Source organism: Schistocerca serialis, chromosome 2 (genome assembly GCF_023864345.2).
Source record: "Schistocerca serialis cubense isolate TAMUIC-IGC-003099 chromosome 2, iqSchSeri2.2, whole genome shotgun sequence".
In the NCBI taxonomy this organism is placed as follows: Eukaryota; Metazoa; Arthropoda; class Insecta; order Orthoptera; family Acrididae; genus Schistocerca; species Schistocerca serialis.
In genome coordinates, this window is record NC_064639.1 from 989,257,041 (window position 1) to 989,270,776 (window position 13,736).

The window sequence follows — 13,736 nt, forward strand, 5'->3', positions numbered from 1 at the left end:
TTGACGTTCTGCGCTAATCGCAAACATGGCAAGTTCAGGTGCATAGCGAGCTTTCTGTGTGTTGGAGCTTGACAAAAACAAGTGTTCTACAGCTGTTCAAGGGATATTTAGAACCAAGTGCAGTAAGAAGCCATCAACAAGGAACGCCATTTACCACTGGCGCAACAAATTCGTTATGACAGGTTGCTTGTGCCTCTCAAAGAGAAGCGGACGTCCGAGTGTGAGGGAAGTGAATGTGGAGCGCATACAAAAGGCATTCATAAGGAGTCAAAAGAAATCAGTGCGTTGTGCATCCCATGAACTCGTAATGGCTCCAATGACAGTGTGTAAGGTCCTGCGACGGAAGCTGTCGACGAAACCATTCAAACTGGAGCTAGTGCAGAAAATCAATGACGATGACAAAGACAGGCGTTTAGCGTTTTGTTCACATTTGCAGTTGAATGAGGATGACGATGGCATTGTTAATCGCGTAATTTTTAGCGATGAAGCCACTTTTCACACTAATGGGAAAGTGAACATGCATAATTGTTGAATCTGGAGTACAAAGCACCTACACAAATACATTGAATTTGAGCGTGATTCCCCAAAGGCAAATGTTTTTTGTGCCTTGTCACGTCGAAAACTGTATGAACCACTCTTCTTCGCCAAGTGCACTGTCACTGGATATTCCTGCTTGGACATGTTGCAGCAATGGCTGATGCCTCAAATGCAATCAAACTCTCCATTCATCTTTCACTAGGATGGGGGACCACCCTAATTTCATCGTGAAGTTTGTGGATACCTGAACAAGGAGGTGCCGCGTCGACGGATCGCCCATGTTACAGAAGGGGACAGCTGTCTCATGAAATGGCCTCCCCAGTCACCAGATCTCACTCTGCGTGACTTTTCTCTGTGGGGACATATTAAAGATCTGGTGTATGTACCGCCTGTACCATGTGATGTAGCAGAGCACCGAGAGAGAATACGGGAAGCGACTGCCACAGTCGACAATGCCATGCTGGGACGGATATGGCAAGAATTCAATTACCATATTGACGTCTGCTGGGTCACTCGTGGTTCACGTATCGAATTTTTGTAAAAAAAAAAACTTTCAGAGTTTGTCTTCAAAATGCAATAGGTATGACATGTGTACAATGTTTAGTCCTTGTGTAATAAATAATTGAAAGTATTCCCAGACTTTATGTACACCCTGTATTGTGGCCCTTTTCAAATGTAGTATGTAATGTACAAGACCATATTAGAGAGAGAGAGAGAGAGAGAGAGAGAGAGAGAGAGAGAGAGAGAGAGAGAGAGAGAGAGAGAGAGAGAGTGGGGGGTGGGAAACTGCCTCCCCCCCACTCTCTCTCTCTTTTTCTCTTTACAGATACACATACATACACAGCTCTCATACTTCACGAAGAAAAGGTGCCTGCGGGTGTGAAGGATAGGAAAAACCTTTACATACAGTAGAGACATCTAACAAGCTTATGGCACAAACATATGTTTGTAGCTACTGTACTGCAGTTGGTATGAACATTAGCGATAGAGAGAGTATGACCCTGCCAGAACTGTGGCCTAGTTTACATCATTTTCTAAATGTGTGCATCAGTGCTATGCTGATTTCAAATATGATACATGTATCATCGACGCAATTGCATTTGAAAATGGCCACAGGCTGAAAATGGCCAATAGCGTAGTGTAATTTACATGATCAGTAAAGGTCATCTTGTATAAAGAATTTAACAACTTAACAGTGAATGTTTAAAATGATTTTATGAAAACAGTAAGATTTGATACCATTATTTGTATTTATGTGTGGAGGTGCAGAATTTGAAAAAGTAAACCCAGCACAGTCTAGCATATACAGTCATGACAGTCCTGCTTATTTTTGTTATATTCCGTGACAACGGCACACAAACCTGACAGCAGGCAACACTTCTGTATACATATCAGATGAGTGTGAATCGTATTGTTTGTGTTGATTTGTAACATAGGTTTTTTACAGCGGGAAGCATATTTAGTGCTGTAAAAATTGACGGTAACTAAAAAATGACATCACATGTTTTTCTTAACTTCCCATGGGTCCTGGGAGGTATGAAACAGTACATTACAGATCTCTTAACTTAACAATTCTCTTTTGATCTAGAAATATTTATTAAGAATGTTGTTTTCTTTTAAGAACAAGAAACTGGCTAATGAACAGCAGAAGACCTGGTGTTTTGTAGAAAAATGCTGTATATGTACTTGAGAATGCAAAGTTTAGTTCATTACGCCTCCAATCAAAACAGTGAATGTCGAACATAGGAAACCTGTATGGAATGGAATACCTTCATTATTTAATGTACCAGATAAGCTGTAGCTGAGGGAAAACCACAGAGATGTGATAATAAAACATGAAAAGCAGTAAAATACATGAGACACCAATTCCACTATTGTTGCTACATCTGAGCTACTAGTGGTAAGAATCTTCGGCACATTCACTTTTGAAGCAAAAGTAGTTAAATATACAAAATATTCGGTGCAATGGAAAGTAGAGTGCACTATAAGAATGCGTGAATTATTAGTCACCATACAAAATTGTTACATATCAAGAGAAGTGCCTGTGATAATAAGAATAGTCAACTACAGGAATATATGCTTATCATGCATGAAGTGTATGTTTATATTTTCATGCTTTCAATGGAGTAAGAGGGGATGACAACAACAACAACAACTGATATGAAAGTTAGGAATTAATAGCCACCACCTTTTGCACAGTAGAATAATAGAAAGTCTTCTGTAGAATAGGAGCAGTTGTCAAGGATAAACTTTTTCAGTTTGTTTTCAAATTTTACTTTGCTGTCTGTCAGACATTTATATCACTGGGTAAATGATCAAAAATTTTTGGTGCAGCGTTGTGCACCCTTTTTTGTGCTAAAGACAACTGTAACATGCTAGTAATGAAAGTCATTTTTCCTTCTGATGTTTTAATTATGTACATCATTGTTCGTTTTGAACTGTAGTGGATTATTTACAACAAACTGCTTCATGAGGGAATAAATATACCGTGAAGCAGTAATCAGAATGCCCAACTCCATAAACAGCTATCTACAAGATGATCATGGGTGAGCTCCACATATTATTCTTACAGCACATTTTTGCAACAATGAAGACTTTCATTTTAAAGATGTGCAGCCCGGAACATTATTCCATATGATGTTACTGTATTAAAATGTGTAAATCATGTCAACTCACTGATTTGTGAACTAAGTTGTTTTAAGAGTTCCAAAATGTGTTTTTTCCCAGTTTAAATTCTCATCATTATGAACACATAAGAATTTTGAAGTTTCCAATCTATGTATTATTTCCTCTCCATATGTTACACTTATCATTGGTGTAGTACACTGAGATATTTAGAACTGGATGTGCTGTGTCTCTTTAAAATTGAGGGTAAGACCATTCTCAGAAGACCAATCAATAATACTTTTAACAATATTATTTACCATTTCTTCTGTTTCTATATGTATGCTTGTATTGATTACAATACTAGTGTCATTTGCAATAAAAACTAATTCTGCTTACTGTATATTTGATGAAAGATTATTTACATAAATGAGGAACAATAGTTGACGTAAGACTGAGCCTTGAGGAACCCCATACATGATTTCTCTCTGGTCAAAATTACATCCGTGGGCAGTATTGGCTGAGTTACTAGTACAACTTTCTGCTTTCTTTTGGATAGGTATGCCAATATCCATTATGTTAGATGGTGTTAAGCAAGCAAATGAAATATGTCTTTCCTAAATACCTGAGGGAGATCATTAATTCAAATTTCCAGTCCTGTGGCAAGCAATACAGCTTCAGAGAAGGATATCAGTGCTACAACCAATTTTTAGCAACATTCAAGATTTTACAGAGGCATTAATCATATATCACTAGTTGATACTGTTTTAATAGCTCTTGCAAACATATTTAATATTGTGTCTCATTATAAATTAATTTGGAAATAACAATATTTGCTATTTACAGCAGGGTTATGCTCTTCATTTGAGGATTTCTGAAAAGACAAACCCAAACACTTAGAGTAGGAAACAAATTTTGAGATGAGATGAAATCAGGGTAATGTCAGGGGTCATTGCTCTTCCTCACTTAGCTCAAAATTCTGTATGGTCGTAAAAGGCGAACTTTTTACAACATTGCTTCATTCGCTTGGGGCAGCATATTGATACTCATTCCTACATGCTGTCTTAGAGGAAACGCTGTTTTGAAGCTACTTCTTGTTGAATCAATGTAGGGTTGCCACTTGTTCATAATGTAGTGAAAATTTCTAACAGTCCACACTATTACGAAAAAAATGGGGTGAATATTTATTTCCTGTACTGTACCATAAAAAATGGTTAACATGGGTCAGTAGGTTCTCTTCATTTATATTAGAGGAATGGTACTGTTAAATACTGAGGAAGAGCCACAAGTTGAGGAAGTTGTTCAGTTTTGATTATGTGGAAGTTTGACATTTTCAAATCTTTATTAGCATTCAGACTTCAGAAATGTTGCCAAGCATTACCAGATGGGACTGAGACAAGGTACAGATACAACTGGGCAGTGAGATTAGGGCATCTAGCTTTTGGGATATTTGCAAAATAGACATTAAAATGATAAGATGAAAAGGTACCATCTTATGTTGAAATTGTTCTTTTAAAATACTTGATATGTTACTGGGTTAAGGACTTACTTTAGAGAAACAGTTTCATTTCTTCATAAGAATGCCAGACATTCTTTACAGAATCCTTAGTAAATCACGGTTTGGATTTCAAGAGTGTTACTCAATTGAGAATGCGATTTACACATTCACACACCAAATGTTACAACCACTAAATAACAAAATAGCACCAGTTGGTATTTTCTGTGACCTATCTATAGCAGTTGACTATTTGAATCATGTCTCCTGGATAAACTGAGGGTTGGAATTGATGATAACTTAGAGATTGCAGGAAGTTATGCTTAATATTTCAACCAATGTAAGCAGGGGATATTCTTCTGGCTGGAGAGAAATTAATTTCCATAAGACTCAATTTTCAGTCCAGTATTAGTCCTCGTATATGTAAACGATCTTCTGTCGAATGTACAACAAGCAGAATTAGTTCCTTTTGCAGATGACAGTAGTATTATCATCAGTTCAAACACACATACGGCAACAGAATAAATGGTAGATTATTGTCTTAAAATTATTGTTGAGTGGTTTTCTGCAACTGATCTTACTCTCAATTTCAGAAAGCTACAACCTATTCAGGTTTGCACATCTAAAGGTACTATGCCAATGGCAATTGTTGCACATGGAAGAAAATAACTAGAATGGAAACATCAAAAATTTTAGGTGTCCATATTGATGAGAATTTAAACTTTAAAACATACATTTTGGAACTCTTAAAACAATTTAGTCCAGCCAGATTTGCACTTAGATTAATTGTCTTGGGCAGAGACAAATCAGGAAGCTGACATACCTTGCGTATTTTCACTCAATAATGTTGTGTGGAATAATGCTGTGGGATAACTCAACTTTAAGGAGGAAGATGTTCATTGGTCAAAAATGTGCTGTAAGTATAATATGTTGTGCTTACCTACAATTGTTTCGTACGCATCTGTTTAAGGAGTTAGGCATTTCGGCTCCACAGTGTATTTATTCCATCATGAAGATTGTTGTAAATAATCCACTGAAGTTCAGAAGGAAACCTTTCAGTACATTAAGCAATTTGACATTTCTTCAGAATATCTTTTGCTAATGTCAGATTGTGGAAATTGTAGGCCTTTCCTAGACAGACTAAATGCCCATTTAACGATGGCCATTTGGTCATGGCACATCAAAAGATTTGACAATGCATTTCATATGTTGGCTTTCACTCTGGCCATCATGTCATGGCACTGTCAGGGTTTTTCAGGAAATAAGTTTTGACAGCTGTCATCATTGTCCATTGTTGATCATGTGACCCCTAGCTAATTTTCTCCCAATACACAGTTATGGCCTCATCCTCCGTTGTGTTTTCATTATGTGGTGACTTTTGTGGCTGATATCAGTTGATATTAGTTCTTTATTGTTTTTTGTTAGTTGTTATAGATTGAAAACAGTTGAGGACTTGGTGTAATATGATGTGATGAACAGTGTGAATACACCTTGACATGAAGGTGCCATGATGACCAGTGGGAACTGGCCTTAACAATTGTTGATGTGTGCAAGGGAGGAGCAAGAGGGAGCACTTGCCACTTGCGGGGAAATTGACATTTTCTTGAGCAGAGCTGCATTTTTGTGCTGACCTAAACTCAATGCAGATTCAAACAGCAGAACAGTGCTGAAACAGATCCCCCAATATCTTTTTTGTTAATTTATTGCACTCACTATTGTTAGCCACAGACCCAGCACATAGGTACTATTCAAATTTACATGGCAAACTGTATGCCATAGGTATGCTTGTTTCACTTGCAGGAAAGTATGCAACTTCATCAATCATCTGAAACATAAAAGATGTTTTCTGAAATGTTAATACACTATTTTTGTTAATTTCATAATCCATAGTTTGCACAACAGTGTTGGTTCTGTATCTAAGCTTTAATTTTCCTAAGCTTTCAGAATAATTCATCATTTAAAACATGCTGTAAATTTTAGACCTATAAATGGGCTTGAGACAACAATTTTGACAAAAGATGCCTTTTATTACATACCCCATGTCATCAGAGTATAAGAATAGTGTTGTGTACAACTTTATACACAATGGTAAGGGGAGGTGGGCTTACAGAGTGATGTGGCAACTATTGTTGTACAAAAGCTAGACAGGAGCATAAATGATTCATGAACAAGTTAACATAGTAAGCAGAAGATTTACTTAACTTGTACTTCCCCAAGTGTATGAAGACTCATTACAAACAGTGGACCAAGAAATACAGTACAGCTCATACAATAGCATCAAGGAGGCGGCTCTGTGTACTAAAGCACAACTAGGCGGTGTGTGCGTAGCATCATGTAGCAAAGAGGCTCCAGGCACAAATGGGGCATGTCGCTGACACCAGCCATCCTATATTGCATGGCAGAGGGCACTCATGGTACGGAGCCACTGGAGGCATGGCTCAGTGGGCATGCTCCATTGGGTCTGCTGTATCCCACACAACCGCTCTCAGCATTTGACATAAATTTGATATTCCATTGCCAACTTTGATGGCTGTATGGTGATATCAGTATTTGGTACTACAAGTAACATTTGTGCACTCTAAGAAGACTTGGTGAAATCTGTGATGGGAGTAGCTGCATTGATTGAAGTTAAATGCCAGTTAAAGCTATTAAATCCTTTCTGGTTGCGCAACCAGCTTTAAGCAGCTATTTTTAATGAAGCTAACATGTCAGTAAATGAGACCAACATCAATTAAACACAATATTTTACCAATGGTTAATGCATTGTATCAGTTCTCTCGTGGCTGTGTATGTAGATCCACTAAACAGTTTGCCTGATTTTTCACATTAACAGTGATCAGAAATCAATTATTACTGGTTGAAGCCATTTTATTTCTATTGATTCAATTGGTAATCCAATCAGTCACCTAGCTGGCATTCTTCTTAGAGTGTTCATATGATATGTGCACAGCAACAACAGACAGAGAAACATACAGCATGTACGGCATACATTATATTCCATAGTGTGATTTAGTGATCAATAGCATGTGGAATTGATTGTCACAACAATCATAGTCAGCTTTACTTAGTCGATGAAAGTAATTCTGGACGTAGGCATGGCACAAAGGAGTGGTTTTTCCTTGCCTTTCTTTGTTGCGCAGTACAGCGGTAGGTTCAAAACCGTGGAAAGGTGTGCTTCATAACCAAGTGCCTTTTCTGACTAATTTCAACTAAGATGATGGTGTTCTTTGACCATAAATTGAATCTTCTGTTAGTTAAAATTATCTTTTTTACATTTCCGCTTTTATCTAATGAATGCATGATGTACAATCTCCTTGGAGCGGTTTGACCCTTGGGAAAAGGAAGGGGAGGGGAACTGAACTGTCAATTCTCTCAGACATAATAAGTTTTCTGGCTCTCCTACAAAAATTATTTCTTGTGACATGACATATATCCAAATTCACAGACTCAGTTATATAAAAAGTGGCAGTTGTAGATCTTCTCCCCATCTCCTCTGTTAGGTAAAGTGCTGCGGACACCCATGGCAACAGTGAACACTATAGAGTTCACAAAACTTTTTGAGTAACTTCAGTTGTAGATGATTCATTTTTTGTAAGAGTTCTTTTAGTGGAATTCATTGTGGTATCCAGTTATTTAGATGCTTGACTTACGTGGTGATTCCACATTTATAGATCCCTTTCTAAAGCAAATAAAGATCTGACGTTTGTGTCCGACTCCGATGACTTCCTACCGAGTTTAGTCGAACAGTAGATGATACTCCTGTGTATTTTGAAAATGAGTTGCTATTCCTTACACCAAGTGCTGATTATTTCTTGATTGTTTCAGAGTTTTACTAATGTTATTATATATAGCTGTAACAATACTGCCTTACTTCAATGAGATATACTCACACATTTGATTTTGAAAGTGTCTTGGTAGATTCTGCTTTTGTTAGGAAATCCACTATTAACAACTAGTCTGTAATATCTAAACATATATTTTGTTTGTTAAGTTGTAATATGTGCTGTATCAAGACATTCTTGAAGTCAAGAATGATGTCAAATTGGGTGCCACTGTATGCATCCTTCTGAATCACATGAATGAATAGAGCAAGCTGAGTTTCCTGTGATTGCTGCTCATACAGTCAGTGCTGGTTAATCAGAATTGTCAATATAAGTCTGTATTTTCTCATGTGTATCTCGTGCTTCTTTAACAAGTATAACTTGAGCACTCTGAAAGTCACCTGGATGCACTGTTACTTGGTAAAGACTGCTGGAAAGGAGGCCTCTACTTCAACAAAATAATATATACGTTTCATTATTAACCAAGGTTGAATTCTAGAAATAATAACATTCTGACTGAATATATATTTTGTTTATTAGTGTGTCTGACTTGGGCTTTGTGCTGCCATTAGTTTTCATAATTTTTATCGTAATTGGTATCTCCAAAATAATAAATTCAAGTGTGTGGGTGTGACCAGTTTTATGCAGCAAGTAGATATTCATTTTATAAATTTAGCATATGAGGTATTTATCTTCACAATTTCACATTGTCCATGTAACAGGATTCTTTCTTGTCAAAGCTTCAGAATATATCCACTATAACTTTATGCTTGCCTTTGAAACACAATGATTGAAAAAGAAAACTTTGTCCCGTTGCTTTAACTACTTACCTGTGGAATAAAGAAAGAAATACTAATATCAGTGTCTTATTTAATAGGAAATCGTTTTTTTTCTGTGGTTTGATGAGGAAGTTATTGTTATAAGGTAATGCAATCAGTCATGTTAAAGACAGACTATCAATACATTTTTTTGTTAATTTATAGGAAGAAATCTTGGAAATGGAGCGACGAAAAAGACAGCAGGCTGCGGAAGATGAAAAAATAGCAAGGCAGCTACAGGAACAAATGATGGTGGTTAGTAGTAGTTCATATTGCTTGGATTTTGAAATAAAGTATATTCTCCAGGTTATAGTACACGTTCGAAACTTGTTGTTTACGAGAAGATATATTTTTCTTTCTCAGCTTCTCCCCTGGTGTTATATAAACTGGTATCATTACCAGTGGTCCCTGAATGAATAAATAAATCAAATAAATGCTCTCTCTCTCTCTCTCTCTCTCTCTCTCTCTCCGCCCACATATAGACACAAAGTAGGACTTACAATACTCTCTAATGTTAAGCCTTTCAGGATATCCCACTAGCTAAAGACAGTGGAGACCCTCTGGAAAACAAAGACGATAGTTGGGAGAAATATCACTACTACTACTACTACTACTACTACTGAAAAGACAAAATATTATGAATGAAACAATGCACAACACTGGTGTAATATTGTAGAATATGTATTATTTTACAAACTGGTTTTCATGTGTTACACCATTTTTGGTTGTAAAGACAAGAATATGAGGCTCTAAATTTTATGGCATCAAATATTTTAAACTGGTGCATCTGTGGAGTATCTCATTTGGTTTCAGAAGATGAAAGTTATTAAGGTTTGATTTAAGGTTAAAACTAGAAGAATTATTTCAGCAAACTTTGGTGTAAAAATATGTTGTTGTTGTTGTTTTCGTGCTGGTAGTCTTCAGTGCAGAGAATGGTTTGATGCAGCTCTCCATGCTACTCTATCCTGTGCAATTCTTCATCTCCAAGTAGCTTCTGCAACCTACATCCTTCTGAACCTGCTTAGTGTGTTCATCTCTTGGTCTCCCTCTACGATTTTTATCCTCCACGCTGCCCTCCAGTACTAAATTGGTGATCCCTTGATGCCTCAGAACATGTCCTACCAAATGATCCCTTCTTACAGTCAAATTGTGCCACAAATTCCTCTTCTACCCAATTCTATTCAGTACCTCCTCATTGGTTACTTGATCTACCCATCTAATCTTTAGCATTCTTCTGTATCACCACATTTCAAAAGCTTCTATTCTCTTCTTGTCTAAACTATTTACCGTCCATGTTTCACTTCCATACATGGTTACACTCCATAGAGATACTTTCAGAAAAGACTTCCTGACACTTAAATCTATACTCAATGTTAACAATTTTCTCTTCTTCAGAAACGCTTTCCTTGCCATAGCCAGTCTACATTTTATATCCTCTCTACTTCGACCATCATCAGTTATTTTGCTTCCTGAGTAGCAAAACTCATCTACTATTTTAAGTGTCTCATTTCCTAATCTAATTCCCTCAGCATCACCTGATTTAATTTGACTACATTCCATTATCCTCGTTTTGCTTTTGTTGATGTTCATCCTCCTTTCAAGACACTGTCCATTCTGTTCAACTGTTCTTCCAAGTCCTTTGCTGTCTCTGACAGAATTACAGTGTCATCAGCAAACCTCAAAGTTTTTATTTCTTCTCCATGGATTTAATTCCTACTCCGAATTTTTTTTTTTTTTTTCCTTTACTGCTTGCTCAGTATACAGATTGAATAACATCAGGGATCAGCTACAACCCTGTCTTACTCCCTTTCCAACCACTGCCTCCCTTTCATGCCCCTTGACTCTTAAAAGTGCCATCTGGTTTCTGTACAAATTGTAAATAGCCTTTCGCTCCCTGTATGTTACCCCTGTCACCTTTAGAATTTGAAAGAGAGTATTCTAGTCAACATTGTCAAAAGCTTTCTCTGAGTCTACAAATGCTAGAAATGTAGGTTTGCTTTTCCTTAATCTATCTTCTAAGATAAGTTGTAAGGTCAGTATTGCCACACGTGTTCCAACATTTCCAAACTGGTCTTCCCTGAGGTCGGCTTCTACCAGTTTTATGTAAAATATGTACCTTACATAAAATGTAATACATTAAATAATGAACTACATGGCAGAATACAACAGTTGTTCTGGGATGAAAAATAAGTTTAATGATATGAAAAAAAAACTTTTGACATATTCAAAGGTTTTGACAGAACAAGGTAATCTTGTCCTTAACAGATCCAATATTACAAATGGGTAAAATATTACAAGCAAACTAAACAGGTAAGTGTAGGTCAATATTGCCCTGCAAAACTGCCCTACATATAATCTGCCCCAGTTGAAAGTGGTTTTGTATAGTTCACTCTTTTCCAAAGCTGAAGCGCTGTCTTTACCATTGAGCAAAAAGTGTCCATTAGTATTGTGCACGTAAAAATAATGTTTTAAAGTCCCTGGATTTAAGCTTTCTGGCTACATACAGAGAGACTTTTCCTAAATATGGAGCTGTTCACAATTTACAAGGGAAGTCAGATCAAAATGAGTCAGGTGGGGAAATTAGGGAAACTGTATTTTTAATTTCAGAAGTAATTGCCATAACTGTTAATTCATTTACCTACTGTGAAACCCTGATGATTAGTGCATTCATGGAAAAATGTTTGGGGTCACCTGTGGAACCATGATTGTACCCATAAGTGCAAATTTTTGTTCAAAGCAAATTGACAGTCACGAATACCTTTCTTCAGGCCTCCAAAAATACAGAAATCCTCCATTCAGTCTTGAACTCTTACCATGCGATTTCCATATTTTTTGGAGCCCTGAAGGAAGACACTAGTGGCCATCAATTTGCTTCGAACATAGAGGTGGACACCTGGGTACAATTGTGGTTCTGTAGGCAGCTGCAAACATTTTACCATGAATGCTTTAACTATCTTGTATAACAGTGGAATAAATGTATTAACAGCTATGGCGATTACTTTTGAAATAATAATCAGTTTACTTAATTTATTTTCATCTGTGTAATTTTCATTTGATGGTCCCTTACATTAAATTCTTGAGGTGGGTGGTCGAGCACAGGGTAAAAAAGAGAGGAGACCGTTTTTTATTTTTTATTTTTTTAAATTTATTTATTTTCTTAATGGGGTACATCAAAGCAGGAGAGTAGCCATTGCTTGATGCTATGTGTTTGATTGTTTTCAGTTCACTTTGGAAGTTGTCTGGGTAGTTGGCAACGTATCACTGAATGAAAGGCAGCACAAGGTCACTACTGGATGTTGAGAATTGGCATCTATTACAAAGTCAGTGGTGGCAAGCTTCCTGTAGATCTTAACATGTGAATGTGGTCTCTAATATCTATGGTTAGCTCTAAATAACTTATGAAGTTACCCCCAAAATCCATTATGAATTTGATATTGTTCTGGTTAGAATATAGCTCCTTGAAGAATGTCTGAAGTTGTCTGGTATTACTCATCCATAAGCACAACACATAATCAGCATACCTGTGATGTTCGCCTCCTTTATTTCTTCATTGATAGTCCTCAGTGTTGATGTACTGCGTTATACTGGCTGAAAAATAGGAGGTGGAAGTTCAACACTGACTACAGTAAATGATGTAGCCGACAGTTGCACAGCTGCGTTTCACAGTTCTACTTTCACTGTTTACACCCCCCCCCCCCCCCCATATTACACAGTTGTTATATGGCAAGTTCACTATTGGTAAATGATAAGCCTCATTAATAGCTTGCAGGCAAACATCAGCGTACTGCTACAATAGTTTGCTGTTGAACATCTATGAACAGTAAATACCTAACCACACATCTCAGTTCTTGCGGAATAATAAGGTACGTGTAACACACTATTTCTCAGATAAATTGAACAGATAACTTCCCTTTATATATTCTCACAAAAATAGGTACTGAAACTATACATTGTTGGGTGTTTAAATAAGTTACAGAAATTACAAGTAACAGAATACATCAAAAATTTCCTCCTTTTTTTTTAGTTTCTTCTGCCACCGAGGTTATGCCGAATTATTTGTTTAAATAATGAACTTAACAGATATAGTTATACAAACAATACTTTGACATACCTGGTAATTATTTTGGAATTAATTAAGGGCTGGCTCTGCTTATATGTTTTCGAATGGAGCCAAATAAATACTTTAAGAATCCTAGTAGTTCTTCTTCCAAATATTTATAATTAGTACAGAATTTATATTTGTTCATAAGTCAACAATATCATTTAAAGTCACGAAACAATTACTGATTTCACCTTGTAACAAAAGTATTAACAAGGAAGTCAAAATAAATTAGGAAATTGATTACATACACAAAACTAAGCACAAAATTAGATCTAGTGTTATATTTCTTATGACCGAGGGCCAACCTTTCTCTTTTATGAAAATGGAGATGATACTAATGTATGTTAATGGTAATTAAT

The 13,736-nt window shown here is 36.6% G+C and overlaps 1 protein-coding gene across 1 annotated transcript in view; it reads left to right on the forward strand.

Moving 5' to 3' along the window:
* The window catches only part of LOC126458420 (E3 ubiquitin-protein ligase RNF169-like), an 89,734-nt gene that overhangs the window by 16,477 nt on the left and 59,521 nt on the right, over positions 1-13,736 (forward strand). Inside the window, exon 4 of the mRNA XM_050095455.1 lies at positions 9,441-9,530. Coding sequence (XP_049951412.1) covers positions 9,441-9,530 — 90 coding nt within the window. The remainder of the gene's footprint in view (positions 1-9,440; positions 9,531-13,736) is intronic.